The sequence below is a fragment of the Lepidochelys kempii genome, chromosome 3 (genome assembly GCF_965140265.1).
Source record: "Lepidochelys kempii isolate rLepKem1 chromosome 3, rLepKem1.hap2, whole genome shotgun sequence".
Lineage (NCBI taxonomy): Eukaryota > Metazoa > Chordata > Testudines > Cheloniidae > Lepidochelys > Lepidochelys kempii.
Window position 1 is genome coordinate 195,376,823 of NC_133258.1, and position 25,322 is coordinate 195,402,144.

The 25,322-nt window shown below is 39.9% G+C and overlaps 2 protein-coding genes across 16 annotated transcripts in view; one reads left to right on the forward strand and one right to left on the reverse strand.

Annotated features, from left to right (window-relative positions):
- Positions 1–25,322, forward strand: part of VPS54 (VPS54 subunit of GARP complex) — a 100,151-nt gene that overhangs the window by 71,483 nt on the left and 3,346 nt on the right. For 7 of the 12 annotated variants that reach the window (XM_073339520.1, XM_073339514.1, XM_073339518.1 and 4 more), the window contains 3 exons: positions 549–656; positions 1,717–1,811; positions 4,350–7,499. In XM_073339520.1, the coding sequence (XP_073195621.1) occupies positions 549–656; positions 1,717–1,811; positions 4,350–4,455 (309 nt within the window). In that variant the 3' untranslated portion in view covers positions 4,456–7,499. Of the gene's footprint in view, positions 1–548; positions 657–1,716; positions 1,812–4,349; positions 7,502–11,103; positions 14,272–25,322 lie in introns of those variants that run through there. The other 5 variants (XM_073339522.1, XM_073339521.1, XR_012158322.1 and 2 more) reach the window with 4 other exon arrangements.
- UGP2 (UDP-glucose pyrophosphorylase 2) overlaps positions 5,516–25,322 on the reverse strand; it is a 40,423-nt gene continuing 20,616 nt past the window's right edge. For 3 of the 4 annotated variants that reach the window (XM_073339527.1, XM_073339525.1, XM_073339524.1), the window contains exons 4-10: positions 15,376–15,561; positions 12,236–12,369; positions 11,265–11,562; positions 9,746–9,943; positions 9,291–9,533; positions 8,604–8,708; positions 5,516–6,486 (exon numbers count right to left, since the gene is read on the reverse strand). In XM_073339527.1, the coding sequence (XP_073195628.1) occupies positions 6,379–6,486; positions 8,604–8,708; positions 9,291–9,533; positions 9,746–9,943; positions 11,265–11,562; positions 12,236–12,369; positions 15,376–15,561 (1,272 nt within the window). In that variant the 3' untranslated portion in view covers positions 5,516–6,378. The remainder of the gene's footprint in view (positions 6,487–8,603; positions 8,709–9,290; positions 9,534–9,745; positions 9,944–11,264; positions 11,563–12,235; positions 12,370–15,375; positions 15,562–25,322) is intronic. The other variant, XM_073339526.1, reaches the window with a different exon arrangement.

The window sequence follows — 25,322 nt, forward strand, 5'->3', positions numbered from 1 at the left end:
TGTTCTTTGCCACGTGCTGTACTTGGTTTTCAGCAGCTTTCGTCTTTCCTTGTGTCAGAATTATGTGTTCTTGAAGGACTTGCTTGTTTGTTTTTTTTTCAACTATTTGTACCGGAATGAGAAGTGGTGCATACATCATAGACAGAATTATTTCCTGTTACCTGAGGAGAGCGAGGGGGAGAGGAGGCTCGTATAAGGCATGGCATATGCACATTTAACTGTCATGGCAATCATTCTCTCCCTGAAATAGAACTGAGAGGTGTAACGTAAGCCAGCTAAAAATAATGAGCAAAAAGCAGCAATTAAAATTAATCAAGACAAATGGATCGGGTGGGGGGGATGCTGCTTTGATCCCTGTTTGATTTGAATTGCCCTGTTTGATTATAAAATGTAAAGTGCCAATGATTCTATAATGCAAGCTGCCGGTGGATCAATAACAGCTTTTAGCTGATGACATCTGAAGGCCTAGCAGCATAGGAGGCAGCCAAGAACGTTTTCCTTTTGACCATTTTCTAAAAACAAGTGACCAATGTTGTCTTTATTACCAGTATGAGGTGAAAGCTCCTGTTCCTTCAGCCTGCTTCAGGAATATTTGTAAGCAGATGGCAAAGATGCATGAAGCTATATGTGATCTCCTCCCTGAGGAGCAAACGCAGGTGAGCATTTTAAGTTGTTTTGTAGCTATTGTAACACTTCCATCATAAACCACACGTCGTTACCAGTACTTGGGACACTTCTGCTTTCCACAGACAAAAAAAAAATATCGAGTGAATATAGTCGTGTTGTGAACAACAAATAGGATTGCAAATACCATTGCAGTGAGTTCAGTTCGAATCGAATCTTTTTTCTCTTTTGGGGGGGGGGGGGTCTTTTTCACAATAATTGCTCAGCTCTAGTTCCCCAGGGCAAGACGGAGCTGACTCACTTCCCTTTTGAATCAATCTTGTGCTTAATATCTAGATGTAGATATCCTAAATACAGGAGTTAGGGGGGAAATTCTACACAAGGGCAATAACTTGGCTATTGTGGGTGGTCATGTTGAGAATCTCCCAGAATTAATTATTACTGAAATCTACACTAGAACAGCCATTTTATGTGTCTGTAATGCAATTCAAATTTAAGTACAGCACTGGATTATTCATGTCACTAAATCTGCTATGAGCCCAATCTTTTCTAGGTGTGCTCGTTATAATGTTAGGCTACAGTCAGTGCTTTTATAGATGGCCAGGAAGGACCATTCTGTCACCTAATGCATTGGATTGCAGTCTACCTCCTATGTCAGTAAGAATTGTGCTAAAAAACCCATAGCTGATAACTGATCTTTTTGTTTTATGTAAGGGTTACAGTACAAGAAAGAGAGTTTATTATTTTAGAGCACCTACAAGTGTGCTGGGTGCCTGCCAGACAGAGAAGACAGGTCCCCGTCCCAAAGAGTTTACAATGTCAATACTGGGCTTGATAGACAAGAGAGAACAGACCGTCCAACAGAAGTAGAGAGGGTACGGAGGGAAAGATGCATTATAAAAAACGCTAGTTTAGGCATGCACCCATCCTAGAGGTTCAAATGGTTGTACTTCATTAGTGTTAGTGCACTCCTAATTTTTTTGCTGGCCGTGCTACAGAAGAGAGTTTTGGGGAAATATGATATGAATGAAGTGAAGTTCCTTATTCTGATGCTATGACACACAGGTTACTGGGTTTTATGGTTTGTTCTAGATGTTGTTTTTAAGAATTAATGCAAGCTACAAACTTCATTTGAAGAGGCAGCTGGCCCACCTAAATGTAGTCAATGATGGAGGACCTCAGAATGGGTATGTATGGACACTTGTTTTAATACGAATTTCCGCAGTAGCGACAATGCTTAGTTCTCTCATAAATCCACCTGCTGTAATCAAAACGCCACTATGCACCGTGTTTAGAATGCAAGATCTATTTGGGGCCCTGTCCTGCTTAAAAGGTGCAACTTAAACAGGGCTCTGCTTTTAGAGAAAATAGGGGAGGGAGAGGGAACGTAGTCTGTTGAGTAAAGAAAAGTATTGGGAGGCAATAAATCTGGGTAATATTCCTTGCGCCATCACAGGTTTGAGAGACCTTGGATGTGTTGTTTTATCTGCCTGTGCCCATTTTCCAGTGGTGACAATCGTTACTTCCCTCACATGTCACGTGACGCTTAAAGCACCTTGGAAACATGAGTTAATTCAGATGCGGGGCCGGAAGGTGCTAACTATTATCAAGAAGTAGTGTTTTATCTGTCTACAGGGAGCTCCCCGACAGGAAATGTTTTTAAAGCAGAACCAGCAGTAGGGCATTTTTCTCCATAAAGAATTCTGATTCTTTTTAAACAGAGCCTATTCCAACAGGTCTCACGTACTGCTTTTTTTCCCTCCCCCAAATACATTGATAGGAATTACCATACCGGATTAGATCAGTGATAGTTCTGCTGCCGGGTCTCCTATCTGACAGTGGCCAGCACCAGGTACTTCACAGAAAAGTGCAAACAACCTCCTCGTGGACAATTATTGAATAATCTACCTATAGTGGAAGTTTCTCCCTAACTCCTCTTACAAGATTCCTCTTGAAACTTGAGGGTTTATTCTCCTCTTTCTTTAACCAGTCCAATGAATTGAGGACGTTTTTGTTACCCATATAAATATTTAATTCCTTGGCTTCAGTGAGATGTAGTTGCAGTGAATTCCATAGGCTAATTATGCTTTGTGTAAAGTATTTCATTAGATTGCTTTTTCAACTTTGTTACTTTTTAATTTCATCGAATGTCCCTTTGTTCTGATATGATAACAGGATTAATAGGAGTGCTGTTCGTCGTCACCAACCAGTTTTTTATGTTGTACACCACTCTTATGTCCCCACTTATTCATCTCCTTTCCATAAATTAAACAATCCCATAGGAAGAGTGGGAACTTTTTCCATGCCTGACACCAAACCCTTTCCATTTCTGCCAGTGCCACTCAGTAGTCAAGGCTTAATTGTCTTCCAGGTGAGGGTGTACCACTAATTTATTGACTAGCATTTTATCAACATTCTCTCTCTCATCCTTTATGCATCTTAAAATTGTGGTTGATGATTGCTACTACTCACTAGAGCTGGCCAAAACGCGGGGATTTCAGCTCGCCTGGAGTTTTGGTATTTTTGAATTTGCTTTTGTTCTGATTTGGAATGAAAGCAGATTTACCAAAATTTTCCAGCCTCTCAGCAATGCCTGAATATTTTGTTTCAGAAACACCGGAATATGGTGTCCCTGAAACTAAGTGTGAAACTTACTTACATTCCTGTTCACTGAACAGCAGCTGTAACATTAATAGCTGTAGGCAGTGCTCCCACCATAGAGTGAAAACCCTGCCAGAGCTCCAGCTGTACAGAAAGGAAACCTGCCTGTGTTCTGGTGAAGGTTTGGTCAAATCTATTACAGATCTGGTGAAACATTTTGGTTCAGTGAATTTCTGACTAGCTCTTACTGCTCACACAGATGCCAACATCTCATCCTCTGTGGCTATAGTTACTTTAGAACTCAGAAATGCGTATGAGTAGGTTCATTAATGCCCACTGACTTTCACCTGCCACATGCACTTACCTTTGATAGGTCTTCCTGAAGTTCATAATCAGTCTGTCTGCTCTAATTTTTACCTACAAATTTTTCCAAGTCACTTATCGTACATTTTAAAATCCAGTTCTACTGTGAATGTTTGGACACCCCACTATTAATTTTACCATTTATTCTTGTATCTTGGCCAGTTTCTAACTCATGACAGGACTACAATCCAGTTGACCCCAATTAGTTCCCATGGTAGCTGCTTATGAGAAATTATATCAAATGCTTTTTGAAGTCTAAATTGTCAAGGTGTTCTGCTTTGTCCATTTTGTTGATGTGCTTAAAGAACAGATGAGGGAAGCATGATTTTTCCTTATTATATCAAGCTCCTCTAGGGACTTCAATTCAGCGAGTTAATATTGCACATTACTGTAAGAGTCAGGATTTTTAGGCTGGGATTATCAAAGGGGCCTAAAGGGAGTTAATGTCCAATTTCCTTTGAGTTATCTGACCCTAGATCTATCTTAAACTGGGTAGAAAAGGAAAATGGAACCAGACATCTACCTAGACAAAGATATTAGTAACTTTGTTGGTAAGTAGTGTAACATTACTCCTGTCACATAGGCAAATATTAACCCCTTTTATCCCAGTTCAGAATTGCATAATGGAGAGGCATTAAGTTACCTCAACCTAGCTCAAGACCACAGCAATGGGCTGTGTTTGAACTGATGTGCTCAAATCAGATCCTGTTTCAACTAGTGCTTTAGTATCAGAATTGTAACAAAAATCTATTTCACTACAGATTGGTTACAGCAGATGTCGCTTTTTACACTGGAAACCTTCAAGCTTTGAGAGGCCTTAAAAATCTGGACCTAAACATGGCTGAGATCTGGGATCAGAAGAGGTGATAATCTACTGGAAAGAGTCAGTTGGTTCTGACCACCAGATGTCTTGCTTTCAAGAAGCTTGAGGTGAATACTTATGAGTGGAGTCCATGAGAGGATGCTATTGATATTTGGGGGAACTAGATTCAGAGTGAGCTGCAGGGAGTGAGTGACCTTTTGAGTGTCCTTCAGCAAGAAACAAGGGATCAGCTGTCTGTGCAATTTTTTTTTTCATTCTCTCTGGAAACAGACTCAGGTTTCTTTGGACCAAATCCAAACACACACACACAGCTGTAACACAGCTGTAGTTGTCTAGAATGCTCTGTATATCTTTATATTAAATAAGATGCTTTACATTTCCTCTAGTGCAATGAAAGTCACATGGTGTCCCACCTTATTTAATGATGGTATAATATAAAATCTTGCAGTTGAACTCTGTAGAAAATGTTTTTCTCTATGAAACTGCGGTTCTAAAATTTATTTTTTTACAGATCTTTATAAGAAATAAATGGCTCAGTTGCTTGCATGGAGGGAGCAGATGTTTCAGGGTATTTCTTCCAGCTAGGCTCTGTACTGACACCAGAAGATACAATTTTAGTAAACAGTATGTTCATTTAAGCCATTATCTACTGGATAGATTTTAAAATAATCAGTAGTGCTGATAGATACTTCAAACTGATACCAAACCAGTGATTTAGCTCTGCCACAGAGTTTGTGGCCTCTACCCATCCCCCTCCCACAATTTTAATAAAGGTGTAACGGAGTGCATCTATTAAGGAGGGTGGGGTAAAAAGAGTAGAATAAAAAGTTCTAGTGTTATGCTACTGCAGTAGCTGGGAGAGGTGATGGCTGAAACTAGTTTAGGCTGATCGAATGAAGACTCTCTAATACTACCTTTTAAGTCTGGAAGCTGCCAGTACTAAGTAAAAGTGCCTGTGTATTTCACCTCCACAACTTTTTACCTAAACATAGTCTGAGTGCCTAACCTTGTAATGATTACATATGATGGAGTGGTCTACAGTGTTTGTGTGCCTATCTGTTAGCATAACAGATGTCAATCAAAATAAAGCTATAAAAATCATCCTTGTTTTTAAAGACCAACTTTTTTAATGATACATTTCAGTCTTATACTAAACATATAAAATAAGTTGCTTACAGGTAAATACTATAGAATTGAAAGAATGATCATCAGGACAGGGAACTGATCCTTATGTAGGACACCACCATTGAACAACATGTGATTTTTCCCTTTTACTACAAAGAAGGGCAGATTAAGGATGCACCAGAAAACATACACCCAGATGTATTTTTTTAAAAAAAATTAGATTTGGGTACATTTACAACAGTTTATTCCAGCTTGAGCACAAGATCATAATGACCACCTTACCTCCCAATGTTTGTTAAGCTATACTGTCATATCACAAATGTATTCCTAACTATTAACTTATGTGGTGTGAAGTGACTAGGTTAAGTATGGTTTGTGAACACAAACAATTTCTAACATCTTATTTCACTTAGTAACAGTAGTGAAACGTTTAAATTTGATCATACCTGTCATTTACACTTCATAAAAAAATTACATGAAGGAGCTATCTGTTGCTTCACAGCTTTATTTTTGCAGTTACAAGCAATTCAAAACTATTGACTAGCAGAGGCAAGCCTCTTAACTTCTTATAGAGAAGTTATGTCCATCTTGTCTCAAGACAAACAGTATTGCACTTTAAGGTTATATTATCTGAGTTACAGAATCCTTTAAAAGACTAAAGCATTACTTCGGCACATCCTTTGCACTGTGTTTAGTTAAAAAGGGAAGCACAGAAAGCTATTTAAAATTAATACTGCAGGGTACAGTGACAAAGCATAGGCCTTGTGTGCCACTTATTTTAATGCCTACAGGTTCTTCCATCATAAGGTTGTTTTAGCAGGATCTACAAACTGAACATTGACTCAGTGGTCAAGGATCCTAAGATTGCCAGATACAATTTTGTTCTCTAATACTGCTCCAGGCGGGATGTCAATCCGGTCACCGTGATTTGCAATGATGATAACTGTTCCCTAGATAGAAAAAGGCACATTAAGGTCCATTTAAAAACATAACATGAGAAGCCTTGCTTTCTTACAGATGCTTATGGTAACTGTGCAACAAAACAGCTAGCCGCCTTCCTAAACTGTGTTATGCTGGGCTGTCATACACATCTTATTTTCTCAGACAACAGAGTAGGAGAGTAAGCTTAGTTTTTTAAATTTTGTCTAACACAGATAGTAAAACCTTTTCACTAACTATGCAATTGTTTGGTGAGCAGAATTTCACTCCCATTTAAGTGCTATTATGGGCAGAGTTATCCTTATTCAAAGGACCTGCTTCCTGTGTGTATTCTGAGTCATACCTGCCTACTTAAGGGTTGACCAAATTTTCTGCTTATTCCGTGTCACACCCCAGAGTGTGCTGAACTCACACCTCCTGATTAGAATATAAGTTCTACTTCCACAATTGTTTACTGCTAATACATGGGCAGAAAAACAGTGAGTTTGAGGTTTTAAAACATACTGCAAGTATGCTCACTTGTGGAAATCAGAGAGAAATCTAGAACCTGATGACTAGAGGGGAGAGAAAGACTGGTCCAGCAGTTAGGGCACTAGCATGAGTCTTGGGAGACCTAGGTTCATCTCTCCCAGACTTCCCATAAGCTCTTGGGTTAAATCTCTGTGCCTCTGTACTCCATCTTACAGATGGAAGTTATATAGTGCTCCTCTACCTCAGAGATGTTGTGAAATACTTATACTAGAGTAAGGGGAAAGTAGATAAGTGGCTTAGCTGCTTAGTTTGCAAAACACTTTGTAGATAAAAATGCTAACCACTAGTTGTTTCAATTTGAGTTTTTTCTAAATGCTACAGTAACTCCATGTTTAACGTTGCAGTGATGTTCCTGAAAATGCGACTTTAAACGAAGCGATGTTAAGCGAATCCAATTTCCCCATAAGAATTAATGTAAATGGGGGGGTTTGGTGAAAAAAATTTCCCTGGAACCTACGTGTGTGTGTGTGTGTGTGTGTGTGTGTGTGTCTCTCTCTCTCTATATATATATATATATATCTATATCTATATATATACACACACACACACACACACACACACAGTATAAGTTTTAAACAAACAATTTAATACTATATACAGCAATGATGATTGTGAAGCTTGGTTGAGGTGGTGAAGTCAGTGGGTGGGATATTTCCCAGGGAATGCCTTACTGGCTAAATGATGAACTAGCACTTGGCTGAGCCCTCAAGGGTTAACACGTTGTTAATGTTGCCTCACACTCTACAAGGCAGAACAAATGGAGGGAGGGGAGACAGCATGGCAGACAGAGAGAGACACCCAGTGTGAGAGAGAGATGCGTATCGCCCCTTTAAGTATGCTGACCGCACTTTAAGTACATTGCCTTTTTAAGTAGATCAGCAAGTTGAGAGAGCCACTGCTGCCAGAAAGCTCCCTCCTTCCTGAGTACTGTCATGTGTCCCCCCTTCTCTATGGAGATGGGGTAAGTGGTGGGCAGGAGCGGGGGAAGGGGGACACCTTGACATTAGCACCCCTTTCTCTCCCCCCCCCACTGCACAGCAAGCAGGAGGCTCCTGGGAGCAGCTCCAAGGCAGAGGGCAGGAGCAGCACATGCCAGTGGGGGGAGGGACACCTGAACTGCTGGCAAATTGGTAGCCTGCTGGGTGGCTGCTGCACAGGGAACTTAGGAGAGCTAATAGCGGGGCTGCCGGTCCACGCTGGTTCCAAGCTCCAACGGGTCACTTTTTCTGCAACCAGTGGACAAGCAGGCAGCTGCCAAACAACATTATAAGGGAGCATTGCACAACTTTAAACGAGCCATGTTCTCTAATTAATCCACAACGTAACACCGAAACAACGTTAACGAGGATGACTTTAAGTAAGGAGTTAGTGTACTTATATTAGTACCTTGACACCTTCATACATTAACCTCTGCAGTCACTGGACCAGTTTCTAACTCAAAATATGAATGGTTGACAGTCAAATTTTCCATGAGATACTTTATGCATGCATATGGTTTTGTGATAAAATTTAGATGGGCTCAACTCTTCTAGTTTGTTAGAATGGCATACATAAAATTTTATCATGTTATGCAAGTCAACCTCATTGGCATACACACCTTTAATGCAACGTTCTTGCCAAATGTAACATCACCCGAAACCGTGAGATGATCCAGTTCAAGCATATCTGGTATACTTTCAAACCTCGTCAGGTAATCTTGAACCTTTCCAAAAAACAAAAACAGCAATAGTTTAGAGGATGCATTTGCTTATGTATTTTTTCCCCAAAACTAAGGGTTTAATGCTAGAAAAAAGCACTGAAAGTACTTAAAAAAGTTATGAAAGGATGAAACAAAAGCAAAATCTGTTCTTGAATCTACATCACACAGCGCCATAAGTCACCAACTATCCCCATGATAGCAGTGAGAGCTAGTTTCAACATAAAGTTATGGGAAACTAATTATGGACAAAAGTAACAGTAATACACGCTGTCTAGAAATTAGGCAGTTTAAAGAAAACCTGAACTTTAGAATGGACAAGACACTATTCTCATCTTTACTATCCCCAAGTAAAGAGGATAAGGAAGTGTGAGATAGCTATTACAATGCTGTGAATATTCAGATGTTTTTAAGATGTGTGCCTGCAAGACTGCAACTATTTAATGACTCAAGGGAGCAGTCATAATTTGCACAGTTGGAAGTAATTACAGTAACTGTCCTTGTAACCTAGTCTCCTCTTAGTGGTATGTTAATGTATGAAGGGCATCAGTCTTTTCTTGAGAAAAATATGCAACTATGAGGGTTTACCTTGGTGAAAGAGCTTCCCAGTTTGACGAGAGGCACAGTTGGAAATTCACGTTTCTCACTCATAGTTAAGGATCCAGCATTAAGGCTATACAGGTTGGACATCACAAGCAAAAGATCTGATGTGGTCTTGACAGGTAGAAAACGACTACGAGGTACATTTATCCCCAAAGAATTCTCAAAACTTTTAACAGCAGCACCAACTGCAGTCTCCAGTTGAATAACATTTAAACCTCCATCCAAAGTCTGAAAAAGAAAGTTGTAGCATGAACATGACCCAACAGACAAATACGTGTTCACCATCAAATAGTCAGAAGCAAGAACATTGTTTTAAAAGGGGACAGTTATGCAGAATATGAAGACATTCAGGAAACAAAGGTGAAGTTGGAGAAGTCAGCACAGTTGGACACCTCTGCACAGTCTGCTGTTTTCCCTCTGAAGTCCTGCCATGAGCTTACCTTTGGATTAACGATGATCTCCATATCAATAGCATTTTCCTCTTGCAGTCGTTTAATTGCAAGCAAAGAAATCCACAAGTTGTTTGTATTGAATATTTTGAATTTTGACACAGACTTGAATTCATCAACATGTGCTTTTGGAACCTGAGCTATTTCTACCAGTCTCAGTTTGTTATCATATTGTGTGAGTGTACCACCCTGCAAAGGCAGAACAGATCTAAGTACTATAACACATGTAACAGCATGCTATACATATATATATTCTTTATAATAACATGCAATATATATCTTCTTAAAACACACTGTGAAGTGAGGTGCAGTTGGAAGTGTTTTGCCTATCACATTCTAATACCAAATCTTATATAAAACTTGTTTAACTTGTGGTAGAAACTGACTGGAACACTAGCATTGTTAATGCCAGTTTCTGATACTGGAAAACACTAAGTTTTTTTATGGTGCATTTAAATAGTGGAAAAAAATTTCAAAAGCATCTAAGTGACTTAGATGCCTAAATCACCTAGGCACTTATGGAAAGTTTTAGTTAATTTAAAAGTCACCTTTAGCTTGTGATGGATAATTAAACAATGGAAAATTCTATAAGGTTACATGTCAGGATCTAAATTAAACCTTTTCACAAAAGGAAATTCAAAAGTTGTGGTTGAAATATAAGATACTCCAGCTGACTGTGTACTGTAGGCTATGTGGCACTTACTACAGTATCAGTTAACTTTCCCCATTAGACTTCAAAGGATAAAAGGCCCTGATCTTACATTACATTTCCTTCCTTTTATGGGTTGAATCAGATCCTTTACAATAATATCAAATGAATGGGGCACTAGCAGTATTTTTCATGGTTAAAAAACATGGGCCAAGACCCTTACAGGTGGTGGTACAAATCACTGTGTGTTAAAAATGCTTACAGCATGTACCATTGTTCTGGATTAAATTTTGGCCAACAATTGGTCAGAGACCCCAACTTCACCACCTGAAACTGGTGAGGGCAGGATGCTGGGTCAAGACTGCCAGAAATTTACGCTCTAGAGCATTATATATTGTATTTTTAAAATACAGAAGTGGGTTAGGCCGTCCTGAACCAGCAAGAGATGCTATTACTGTAGCACGGTGGTTCTCAGCTTCTTCCACATTAAGAGTCCTCTAAGATATTGCTATATGGGAAGGGAAGGGTGTCATGACCCCCAGGCTGAAAACCCAGGTGGCCTATACAATAGGCTGCACTGTCTAGTAGTTCAAGCCCAGAACATGTATTTATTTGTAATACTTGCATATGAGTGACCAAAACAGCATGCTATACTGCACTCCATGCCACAAAACCTGCTGACTTTACATTTCTTTTTCAGGTTAGATCTACAGCTGACTGTTGGGTTGTGGTATATAAGCCTTAAAGATATTTGAAGTGATATTTAACATCTGCTTGAAACTACTGATTCAAAAGAAAATGAGACTAAAATTTTACAAAGACAGTGAGTGGATGAATCGATTTGAACAAATACATTTTTACCTTAACATCTGCCCTGGTTTTATTTGTGACCTCCATGACAAATTCACAGCATTTTCCATTTGGTGGATTCATAAGATGGTTAAGAATGTAAAGATCCACAGTTGCTCCTAAGTTATCTATATTGGACACAAAAATGTACTCTTTCCCCTCTCCTATCAGTGTGTCAAGCAGACCAGAGTTATAGAAACTGGAGTAGATATCACCGTGACCTGGAGGATACCACGCCTCAGTATTCTCTCCTGAATAAGATACGTCCTTGGCTATTGGCAGTAGAGACTCTTTATTAATTCTAGGATACCTGCAAAATGACAATTATTAGATTTCTGATACAGATCTTAGTGCAGTAATAATGCAGTCACAGGGGATACTCCACACTTGATGTGGCTTTAAAATTATTACTTCTTAGGCCAGTTAATCAGATACACAGAAACGGGAGGAGATTGTCTACGTTCATACTTGGATATTGGGGCAGAAACTGCAAGTTAATATTTAATTAAGTATGTACTTAAATGAATCATCCCTTTGGAGCCAGAGGTAATGCAAATTTCTTCTTCCACAAGGGTTCAGAACATGTTATGTGCAGTCACAGGAGCCACAGGAATTCACTTTTTAAAAAAGCAGGACCCTCCAGAATTTCACATGACCAATTCAGGGCAAACTTTGTTGGTGGTCAGCCTACAAATTACTCCATACCTACTTCTGACAGTCCCAACCTTGGGTTTCACAGCCAAGACAGTTCAGAAGTCAAACCCCATGTTCCTGCGTTCCACTGCAAGTCTGAACTTGAAACACAGATTTCTTCCACCCATTTATTTTTTAGTTATTAATTTTATCTGGCTGTTCTTGGGCCTTCTCACTTTTTAAACTTCCAGTTTTAATCCTAAAAACTAACAAAAATATTTAATATGCACAACAAGGAAGAGCTTTGCTTGTTTCTTTTACCCCAAACAGAAGAAAACAATCTCTGATACCTGCTTTGATTAAAAGTATATATTTTCACACGACTGTGACTGTACTTCTGCAAGATTTTCTTTGTGTCTTCATCAGTGTTAAAGGAGTTCATTAGAACAAGAGGAACATCTGTGTTGTAGGTTTTGTTTAGATGCTGGGGAGAAAAAAAGATCATATTCAGCAAGAGTTACAGGGTTTTATTTCTGCCACCTAAACGATGAGACTTTAGATACTATTTGTAGACTGTGTCAAACAATGGTTATGAAAAAAATCTCTTAAAAAGACATCTACACAAATGTAACAGTTAACTAAAGACAAACTTCATAGCTACAAAGCATTTATGATGAAACAACAACAACGACTGAAGGCCTAAATTAAACGTGCATGTGTGCGTGCACACATACAAATCATTCAGAGCTAACACAACAATTCTGTTCTTAACTCTTCAGTTCTAACTGGACAGTGCAGCAGGGTAGGCTAATGCATACAAGATGTGCTACTAAAAGGTTATGTTGAAGGGACTCTTAGCTTTCTTTGAATTTCAGACGTACATACACCCAGAAAACCGTTTGTCCTTCTGCACGATATTGTATCCCAATAGGCAATTTGAAGGTTTTACAATCCACTCTGTATTTAGGATTCTTTATAAAGATCAATGGTAGATCTTTAAGCTAGAGCTTCTTTAAGCTGAAGCCACAGATGTCTGTTAAAGTCATGGAATCTGACCTCGGGACTAAATCCTATCCTTAATAATAGTCTAATGTACACAGAGCACACAGTATAAAGTATTAAAAAATTCAGAACCCAAAATGAAGTGGCTCCTCCCTTAACTACATGAAGGGTGAAAATGGGCATTATTCTACTGCAGTAAGATGTGACTCAAATCAGCTTCATTGGGACTGTTCTAGAAAGAAGAATATTCACTCCAGATTTCGTTTGAGGCACTCACTTGTGTAATTTTTAACTGCTGATACATTCAAAAAGGTGTGGGCACATTCTCGGTGTCTTTAACCCTACTCTATGTGTTAAGATCTATTAAAATAATCTTTAAAGGGGAAAAAAATGATTAAAAGACAAGTTTTGTAATATGCTCCTTCCATGGATCTCCAAGAACTTCTGTTAAGTGCAGCTTTCATGTCAGCAATGGAGCAGCTATTAAGAATTTACATTTCCAAACCTCTGTGTGTGTGTGTGAGAGAGAGAGATGGGGACCAAAAAGTGGGCGCATTAACCTCCACATCAACAATCAAAGATCCTCAAAAGAGAATACCTGAAGCACCCTCTTGGATATCACACAATGCAAGAATCGGGCACGAGACTAAATCTTTGTATGGGACTGCAGCTCATCTTCCTAGCCCTTGGGGAAAGTACCACCAGACACACCAATATATGTACTCCAAACTAAAATACTTCAGTAAGCACCTAAAACTAGAATGAACTGCATGAGGAAATTAGGGCAAGCCAATTTCCTACCCTTTCATGCCCATCTTAATTATCTACTGTAAGAACAACTAACTAAGTAGCACTGTAAATGTAAAGAGGTAAATCCATAACAGCCAAAATACCCTCCCAAAACCTGTAGCTGCAATTTTTCATTTGCTTTTTGGAGGAATGAATGCCAATCACTTCTAAAATCTGGACTTTACTCAGAAGAGAGTATATTTGGAATGATGCTAAAAACATTTGGTGTGGCAAGAGGGAGGGTTAAAACAAAGCTTTGAAAGCTACTCTTGGGACTCGCATTTGGGGAAAAAAATCAAAAGTTTACCTGGGATTTTGCTGCTTAAGGCCCTGCTAAATTATGCATTTTGATCTATGGTACTTTAGAAGTACTATCACTGTCTGGGTTTGCATGCATACTGATTTAACTTTGTCCAGAATGGCATGAACCAGCGGTTCTCAAACTTTAGCACCTGAGGACCCCCATTTTGATTTAAAAATTTTCAGGGACCCCTAACACACACCCGCTCAGCCCCAGGCCCAGCGCCCACTATACCCCTTCCCCCAAGGCCCCACCCCCTGCTCACTCCATCTCCCCTCCCTCCATCACTCACTCTCCCCTACCCTCACTCATTTTCACCAGGCTGGGGTATGGGTGCAAGCTCTGGGAGGGAGTTTGCATGTGGGAGGGAGTTCCAGGAGTTGTGCGGAGCCAAGGGCAGGCAGGGAGCCTTAGGCCCGACGGACTTTTAGCACCTAAAATCTCCCAGTTTGGCTTCAGTAGTCTCTGGGAGGAGTTGATCAGTGAGGTCCGCAGATCCCAGTTTTGAGAAATGCTGGTGTGGACAAAAGAATTCAATTATTTACGGTTCTCCACACATTCCATCCACATAGCATATGCAATACTTTATTTTTATCCACTCTTTTCAGTGCAATTCTCTGCATCCCAGCGCATGGGGTTCTTCCATTTCCCCGCCTGTCTTCTTTTGGGAAGCTTCCATCATAGTCACCATCTAAGGACCATATGGGATTCCCTTCCATCTCTGACAGGTTTCAGAGTAACAGCCGTGTTAGTCTGTATTCGCAAAAAGAAAAGGAGGACTTGTGGCACCTTAGAGACTAACCAATTTATTTGAGCATAAGCTTTCGTGAGCTACAGCTCACTTCATCGGATGCATACTGTGGAAACTGCAGCAGACTTTATATATACACAGAGAATATGAAACAATACCTCCTCCCACCCCACTGTCCTGCTGGTAATAGCTTATCTAGATATTGTTTCATATTCTCTGAATCCGATGAAGTGAGCTGTAGCTCACGAAAGCTTATGCTCAAATAAATTAGTTAGTCTCTAAGGTGCCACAAGTACTCCTTTTCTCCTTCCATCTCTGTTAATGCTGCTACTTACTCAGCCGTGGTAGGAGTGGCAGTGTGCATCACTACTAAGTGGTGCTCACAATCCAGTCCAGGTGCAATAACTCACAGCACTCCCAATCACTAGTGACACAGAGAGCAGAACAGGGATCTGATTCCAGTTTCCTACCCAGTAGCGCAGAGCAGTACCACTCAGATGGCCCAGTTTCAATTTTTTATTGAGTCAGATTCGTCAGTGGAAGTGTTTCTATATTAGCAAGAATTTCAGTAAGAGTTTTAGTCTACACTCTGATTCACAAAGCATGTAGTTTCCACAGTGGCTTTCAGAGCAGATCAAGTTTCTTACCTCAATCTGCTGAACTGTCAGGTCCAAGAAGGTGTTTTCATTCCGCACCCCGATAAGACTTTTTGGGCCTTTACAGCCCATGCTGGTGCCCAAGCCACCATTTAGTTTCACTACAACCAGTTTGTTCAAGACTGAGGTGATGTTAACAGGCAACCCCCTGGCCTTTATCTTCTCATAGGGCTGAATCTGTAAGGAAGCAGCAATTTTAGAAGGTATTCAAGTAAGTCTGTCAGAGGTGATGGAAATAAACCTCTAAAATCTTTTTCTAGCTCTTGTTAGTGGTGAGGAAGGGTAAGAAAGGATTTCTAGCAGAACAGACAGACAGACACACACACACACCCCTTCTCAAATTTTAGAAGTTAATTTAATCTTCACCAATATCCAAATTTATTTGTGAGGCATCACTAGAGTGCCCAGCATATTATAGACATGCAGGAAGATAAGGTTCCTACCCTAGACAGCTTAAAACAACAAATACAATACAGTTTGTTAAATAATCTCTCGCAAAAATTTTTTTTGTTTTTTATATAGACAAAAGTGTCAAGGAAAATTAAAGCCTTATTTAAATGCAGATACTCCCCATCACTTTCCCTGTGGGCTGGAAGAGGGAAGTGGGCTGGGTATGAACAGAAATAAGGAGTAGATCAGGATGGCATTCCCCCACTTACAGTGGTCCACCCGAGGTCAGCAAGAGAATTTTTTTTTTTTTAAAAGCTCACAAAGTCCAACCCACCCACCCCAATAGCAAGCCTGCCTATCAATCAAGTCAAGTCTTTCTCTGTGCAAGAAAAAGGATTGACTTTTTCTTCCTTTTAAAAGTAGCTTACTCTTGCTGCAGTTTCTTGATGTTCTGTACTAAGGTCACCAGAGTAAACAAGCAGAGCAGGCTAAGTTTCAAAAACTCTTGCAAATAATTTTTAAATCAGATTAATGTTGGTTCCGGCTACTAAGTCCAGTTAATTTTTTTCCACCTTGCAGCAAAAGTTCCAAAATTCTTCTAACCCTTCTATTTTCAGACTATTCTCAGCCAATTCACTTCAAATTTTGCAGAAAAAGTTCTATCAATTTTAAAGGTGATAGGACTTTTCTGGATTCTGGAGTGGGTCAGTATGTATACAAAATTAGGCCTTCTAAAAAAAACCTCAGTTGTAACTTTACTAGAGAATGCCTACACACACACACGAAAATGGGAAGGAATTGTTACAGTGACGTTGTTTTAATAGTTCTGGATTGATCTAATACAATAAGGCTATCGAATGTTTTTCTACATTTTTTTCTTTTGAAGGAAGCTTTTTAGAGGATTAAAACATTACACAGATTATTTATGGCATTTGAAAAAAAATCCAAATGCTTCAAAAACTTCCAGCACAATGACACAAATTACTTCAGTTCAGGTTGGAATGTAGCAGAACTGCATCTGATTTATAACAAGACATGGACTAAATAAACCTGAGGACTTCACATTCATTTTGGGTATGCTGGAGGAAGAGCGGGGGGAAAAATGGAAAACCACATTACACGAGAACAAAAAGTTCATGTTCTGGTTGAGTGCAGAGGAAAAACACTGTATTGCACAACTGATATTCCTGACCTATACAACAAAATGGTAGATTAGAAGGAAACTCTTACATCAGTTAAATTCTGCCATGTACAACTAGGAAGGAGCTTGCTTTCCATTAAATGAACTTATCTTTTCTCAAAAAAACCAAACAAAAAACAAAAAGAACAGGAGTACGTGTGGCTCCTTAGAGACTAACAAATTTATTAGAGCCCACAGCTACACAGAGCCCACAGTGGGCTACAGCCCACTTCATCAGATGCATAGAATGGAACATACAGTGAGAAGATAGATATATATACACCCACAGAGAAGGTGGAAGTAATGACCCAGCCACTCCCAGTCTCTTATTCAGACCCAAGTTAATGGTATCTAGTTTGCATATTAATTCAAGCTCAGCAGTTTCTCCTTGGAGTCTGTTTTTGAATAGTCTTGGGTTTAAATAGAGACTAGAGTGGCTGGGTCATTACACATATTGAATCTATTTCCCCATGTTAAGTATCCTCACACCTTCTTGTCAACTGTCTAAATGGGCCATCTTGATTATCACTATAAAAGTTTTTTTCTCCTGCTGATAATAGCTCATCTTAATTAATTAGCCTCTTACAGTTTGCAACTGTACACTTTGCAACAGGTGGCAACTTCCACCTTCTCTGTATGTGTGTATATATCTTCTTACTATTTGTTCCATTCTATGCATCCGATGAAGTGGGCCGTAGCCCACAAAAGCTTATGCTCTAATAAATTTGTTAGTCTCTAAGGTGCCACAAGTACTCCTGTTCTTTTTGCAAATACAGACTAACAGGGCTGCTACTTTTAAACTTATCTTTTCTTAGGCCTGGTCTACACTGGGGGGGGGGGGAGGAGAAATCTATCTAAGATATGCAACTTCAGCTATGAGAATAGTGTAGCTGAAGTCGACGTACCTTAGATCGACTTAGAATCACTTACTTCGCATCCTCGCAGCACGGGATCGACAGCGGCCACTCACCGAGGTGGAGTTCCGGAGTCGATGGCAGAGCGACTGGGGATCGATTTATTGCGTCTACACTAGACGCGATAAATCGATCCCAGATAGATAGATCACTACCCGCCGAGCCAGCGTGTAGTGTAGACATGGCCGTAGTTGTCTAGTTAGTCATTGTGCCATTGCAACCTTGTTATTCAAATAGTGGAAGTTTGCCTAACAGAAGTATCATAGTGCAATCTATTGTAGTTACTCCATTACCTTAGAACACTGGCCCCAGGCACAAAGTGTTTATTAACATAAGTAACTGACTAATCACCTTTAAGGCAACATGCCAGTTTCCATTCCTTCAAAAACTTTTAATAATGAAGATTTGATTTGCGTTTAATATGCATGGTATTTCAGTGGAAGAAACTGATACTTTTAATGGATTCTTACAAAAAATGGCATTTTAAATTTTCCTGCAAGATTAGGAAGTTTACAAATGAGGGTGGCCAGTGTCCTATATCCTAACACTAGGACACATTACAGAACAACCGTAGCTACTTAATGGGCTAGGTTTTGGAGCGTAAATAACATATCTCAAACTTAAATTAAATTATGAAGTTTACCAAATGCAAACAGAGGTAATCTTTGTAACTCTACGGGCTCGCATTTTACTTCTATAAATAAGAAACCTTAGATTTTCCTGCATAGTACCATCAGTTGTAGAGTTTCCTACTTGCCCTGGGTGTGTGGATTTTCCAAATACTTGTGGGTAGTGCTCCCCCACACCCTTTCCTGCACGAAGGGAAGATCCAGGGAACAAGCCAACCCACTCAAACAAAATTTTTATAAAAATATTCTGAAATAAGTTCCTCCTTACTTACCTAACAAAATGAGAGTCCAGAGTTTATTACTTGTATAGCACCATATACGTATATGCTGCATTTACACCACAAGTAATTATAGGCTTCTGAGTCTGACATTAATCCCAGGCCAAGATAATGGAGTGGCTGATATGGTCCTCAATTAGTAAAGAATTAAAGGAGGGTAATAAAATTAATGCCAATCAACATGGGTTTATGGAAAATAGATCCTATCAATCTTGTTTTTATAAGGTGGAAAGTTTGTTTGATAAAGGAATAGTGTTGATGTAATAGACTTAGATTTATGTAAGCCATCTGACATGGACACACATGACATTTTGATTAAAATAGTGGAACAATATAAAATTAACACAGTCAGTTTTTAATCCATTTAATATGTGCTGACAGGTCTAAAAATGTAATTGTAAACAGGGGAATCATCTCAAAGCGGGTGTGTTTTGTGACAGGGTCAGGCCAAATGGCTACAAGAGAGTGATAGAAGGCAGATATATTAGCCCCAGATTAAGTAGGTCCCTTTTCCCTGGATAAGGTAACAGGGAAGGTTCCAGAACTATCAGGAACTTTCTGGAAACAATTAAGGCAGACAGGCTGATTAGAACACCTGCAACCAATCAAGAAGCTGCTAAAATCAATTAAGACAGGCGGACTAATCAGGGCACCTGGGTTTTAAAAAGGAGCTCACTTCAGTTTGTGGTGTGCATGCGAGGAGCTGGGAGCAAGAGGCGCAAGAAGCTGAGAGTGAGAAGGCATACTACTAGAAGACTGAGAAGTACAAGCATTATCAGACATCAGGAGGAAGGTCTTGTGGTGAGACTAAGACCATGGGGAAGTAGCCCAGGGAGTTGTAGCTGTCATGCAGCTGTTACAGGAGCCACTGTAGAGAGCTGCAATCCACAGGGCCCTGGGCTGGAACTTGGAGTAGAGGGTGGGCCCAGGTTCCCTCCATCCCCCCAACTCTCTACTTGATACTGGAGGACTTGATCTGGACTGTGGGTTCCATCAGAAGGGAAGGTCTCTGGCCTGTTCCCTAATCCACTAGGTGGATCAGCAGAGACTGCGGGGATTGTTCTTCTTCCTTTTCCCCATGCTGGCGAGTGATGAGGCTAACTGAGCGAACAGCAGATTTGAGCTGTGAAAGTGGCCAAACTGAGGACTGCCACGAACCTCTGAGGTGAGTAAATCCGCCAATAAGCGCAGGACCCACTAAAGCAGAGGACAAACTTTGTCACAGTTTCTAGTGGGGTCCTACAGGTATCAGTTCTTGGCCCTATGCTATTTTACATTTTTATTAGTGACCTGGAAAAAAATATAAAATCATAACTGATAACGTTTGCAGATAGCACACAAATTAAGGGAGCGGTAAATAACAAAAAGGACAGGTCACCGACAGGGATCTGGATTGCTTGGAAAACTGGGTGCAACAAAATAATATGCATTTTAATATGGCTAAATGTATATGTATACATTTAGGAACAAAGAATACAGGCCATGCTTACAGGATGTGGGATTCTATCCTGGGAAGCAGTAACTGAAAGATTTTAGGGTTGTGGTGGATAACAGCTGAAGATGAGCTCCCAGAGATATACTGCAACCAAAAGGGCGAATGTAATCTTTGGATATATAAACAAGGAATCTCAAGTTGGAGTAGAGAGGTTATTTTACCTCTGTATTTGGCACGAGTGCAACCACTGCTGGAATACTGTGTCCAGTTCTGGTGTCCACAGTTCAAGAAGGATAAATTGGAGAGTGTTCAGAGAAGAAGCATGAGAATGATTAGAAAACATGCCATACAGTGATAGATTGAGCTTCTTGAGTCTGTTCATCTTAACAAAGAGAAGGTTAAGCGGTGACATGATTATGTAAATACGTACACTGGAACAAATATTTAATAATGGGCTCTTCATTCTAATAGAAAAAGATAGAACACTGTCCAATGGCTAAGAGCTGAATTCAGATGACTGGAAATAAGGCCTACATTTTTAAGTTAGGGTAATTAACTGCAACAATTTACCAAGGGTCATGGTAGAGTCTCCATCATTGACTATTTTTAAATCCAGATTGGATGTTTCTTCTAAAAGATCTGCTATAGGAATTATCTGGGGGAAATTCTATGGCCTGTACTTTACAGGAGGTCAGACTAGATTATCACAGTGGTACCTTCTGGCTTTGGAATCTAAAAAGTCAAGATGGAAACGGTCTCCCAAAGATTTTAATGTACGTTTTCTCTTTCAGTTCTTGAGTTAACATATAGAGTGGTGAAGGGGTTGAGGAATCAGTAAAGTAATACATACACACATCCTGAATTACAAAGGCTTCATTGCATGCAAAGTCTAAATAAGTTTAGTTTATAAGTTTCCTTAGAGAAGTAATTTTGAGGAAGAGAGGGTAGTATACCTCTTGCTCTCTAAACAGTAAGAGCAAAGAAAGAATCAAACTATATTCTATTTCAGTCATTAACGAGTAAAGACAGAGTATTACTGAAGAAACTGGACCCTGAACTCAGGTCCTCGAAGGGAAAGGGAAACTTCTGTTGGATTAGAGATTTTAGACTGAACCTACCAACGTTAGGATAAAAAAAACTTCTCTCTCTTACAAGTGTACCCATGTTACCTCCCATAATACTGCTTCACACTGCTGATGTGCAAAAACATTCAAACAAGATCTCAGGATGTCCAGCACTTTGACACTAGCCAACTAATGAACAGATCCTCAGTGACTCTGCAGTGTGAAATTAGGAAATCAAATTCCAGCTCTCAAAGTTTCAACCTGGAGATGCTGAGGCTCAGCTACTACTACTCTATTAGATCAGTAATAAATCTGGAGTAACTCCATTATCAGAGATGTGTCAAATTAACATTGCTGCTCCAGATTTCCACCTCCCTCCCCCAATATAAATGAGAACTGAATCTGGCCAAATACTTTACCTTACCTTGTTAATAAGTTTGTTTAAAGCAGTTATCCAGGAAAACAAACCTTAACCCCCCTCTCCCCCAACACCTTTTTAAGAAAGAAAGATTAAGATGAATTTACTTAACTTTCCATTATAAATTAACTAAAGATGTTACCAAAATGAAGTTTAAATTTGACTAATTTGCTAGTCAGATTGAACAGTGATTGCAACAAACATCAAGACTAACTATCCCATGCCTTCTTATCCCAGGAAGTAATAGGACCCAAAGAAGATTCTCTACCTAGCAATACCGAGAGATCATACATCTATTTTAGTTATTTAAAAAAACAGGTCTTCAGAAGCTAGTCACATCCTACACGCTAGAGAAAAAAGAATTGTTCCTCAGAGGAACCCACAGCATACACTTCTAGAACCTGCTCTGTTACTCCACAAAGATGGCTGTTTGATATTGCAAATATAAACCCAATGAATCTTCATCAAGATTCCTTTTAAGAAAGTTAGCATTTAATTTAATGCCTCCATTATGTAGTAGAGCTACCTAATGTAAGTGATGTAAAGATTAAAATAGTCGTACCCCCCAAATCTTATGTGAAGTGATAAGCTTCAGATTCTAGGTACACTGCCTTAAAACAATTAGACAAACTGATTGTTTCAGTTGTCTTTCCAAGGAGCTTGCAAATAAAACCACAAGCTGAATACTCAAACTTGTCAATTAAAACAAGCCTTTACATCTATGCCAGAGCATAGTATCCTGATTTGTATTACTATAATCCGAGATTTCACACACTTAAATTAATGAACTCTGTAAACTACAGTAAAATCTTGAGACTATACATTTAACCAGAAGAATGAACCCACCTTTGTATGATCAGTCCTATAACAGGTTTAAACAAATCTAATACTCTTTTTACACCATCGTCTAGAAGAGATCTGTGGGAAGTTTGGCTTTTTAAACTATATCAAAGACAGTCATTTATGTACCCATTGAACCTAAAAAGGACATATTACGTACTCTGGAAGGTCTAGTAAGTAGCATCCTGGATTTTTGTGCATAATAATATGTAATTAGAGGAAATATCTGTTCCTACATCAAGTCAGTAGGTGGAAAATGGGGTAAACATGCAAGGAAAGCGATAGGTAAGCTTTCTAAAAAGAATGTGTGTGCACTATCCCCTAATGGTTTTAAGGATACTATTATGTAATCTGAGATTCAATTTCCATAGTATCAAATACAATCCCATACATTAGCCCTGATGTTTCCCTCCCCTTAAGCATGGCAAAGGGAGTGGAAGCAGGCTCAAAACAGCACTAATTCCCCTCTAGGACTTCTACCCTTACTTCCCCTTTCCCTCCCCAGAAATGGCAGTGGAGGTGGATGGGAAAATACAGATAACCTTCAGCCTATTGCAGCTTGGCTTCTAAAGGAGGTATATGCCACGGAGGGAGAAATTGGGGACTTTTACATAAGTGGGGTCTTCAGAAACCACCCCTGCTCACCCAGTGAGATTTTGGAGAACTCTGAGAAATTCAGGTTCCTAAATTATTCTTCTCCCATAGGTGTGGGGCAAACTCATTTTAAACACCCACAATCCTAGACTGTCACCATGTGATTCAGAGATTACAGCAAAGATTCAAATGTTGGTAATCTGGAATTTAGTCTGAGTTCCAATCCAACTCAACTATTAGCACCAACACAGAGGGCTGGGGGAGTACAAATCAAGTAAATGGTCACTAGAACGTGCCTCAGCCAACCTAGTGTAACATCAATATCAAGTCTCCATGAAAGAGACAGCTCCAAGAACAAACTGTAAAAATAAAAAGGGCCTTTTCATATTGCCTGTACAAGTACTTTATGTTGCAGAGTAACAGTACAGTTCTTCTTCAACAGGAATGTAACTGCCAATACCTAGGGTTATTCAACGAAAATTATGACAGAGGAGGCTTTCAAGTTCCATACAGTTGTTTTATTTATAACCTAGGAAGAGAAGCTCATTTATTCCAGGAAGAGAGGTGCAGAGAATTAAGAGATTGATATTAGAAGTCCAAGTTCACTTTTTTTTTTAAACGTAATTTAAAAAAGAGCTACAGCCAGCTCACTGTAAAGTACATGGTAAAAGACAGCATTTTAAACTAGCACCACTCAAGGAATGAATGATGGGGAAAGAAAGTTATATATAGTCATGTTGCATTATTTTATGTTTATATTTAAATAGACATACCACACACTGCTCCACATAATCCAGCAAAAGAGAGTAAGGCATTCTTGGTGGCAATGCTATTTGAGTCAAGCAGGAGGAGAATTTTTGTAGATTTTGAGAGCCATGGAATTTTACCCAGTAACTCCTGCATCAAGCCCATGGCTTTGGGTCAAGTTAAAGGAGAGAGTTTGAATGCCAAGCATGATTACTCAGTTACTGCAGTTACACTTCAAAGGAAAAGAGAATTTGGATGCTTTAGAACAGGGGTGGGCAATAATTTTCATAGGAGGGCCACTCCATGAATTTTGGTAAGTTATCATGGGCCGCACATTTCTACAATATTAATGGAGGGGGTGCAGGGTCTGGGAGGGAGTTTGGGTGCAGGAAGGAGCTCCAGGCTGGTGCAGAGTGTTGGGGTGCAGGAGAGGGAGATGGGTATGGGCTCTGGGAGGAAGTTTGGTGCAGGAAGGGGCTCCGGGCTGGGGCAGGGGATTGAGGTGCAGGGTCTGGGAATAAGTTTGAGTGTAGGAGGGGGTTCTGACCTGGCACAGGGATTTGGGGTGCGGTGTGAGGTGCAGGCTCTGGCCAGGAGGCACTTACCACAGGTGGCTCCTGGCGAGCAGCACGGCTCAGGCTGGCTGCCTGCATTCCGTGGCCCCATGCCGCTCCCAGAAGCGGTTGCGGCCGGCTGCTGCTGGCACATCTCTACATGCCCCTTGGGGGGGACAGCGGGTCTCCATGCACTGCCCACACCCACAAACACTGCCCCCACGGGCCATATTTTGCCCACCCCTTCTTTAGAATGAACTTCAAAGAAAACTGCCATCTAGCCATCCTGGTCAAACAAAAGAATAACTACAAGTGATCCATTTGTTGGGAGGAAAATGTCATAAACAAGTCCATGAACTCTAAAATATTGGAAATACACAGTTTTCACAAGTCAAGCAAACAAGCTTTCAGAAACAACATTTGACCTTCGGCATTATCATACTGTATCAGGCCAGTAGTTCATCTACTCCAGTACTATAACAGTGACCAGTATTAGATGCTTCATAGTAGGTTTGAAACAAAATGCATACAAGCCTGGCATAAGACAAGTTTCACACAATATATCAGCACAATTAAAAATCCCTTACATCTTTTTTCCCCTTGCAGACTTTCCAGTATAACTGGTTACTTGAGAAACCAGACACTCTTCTCCCCAGCACACTCCTCAAAGCTAGAGTCTCCCATAAGGGGACAAATTACCAGCCAAAAGTTATAAGGACACAGAAGATGTGGGGGGAATTAACTGAAACACATTGTTCCCCTTCCCCAGAACTCATTCCACAGGGAGTGGCAAAGTCCAGAGATTGCCATCCCCTTAAAAGCCATGGGAATCACCCAGTATACAACAATGACTAGCATATTAGCATTATCCCTTATAAAAATCTCCACCTCCTCC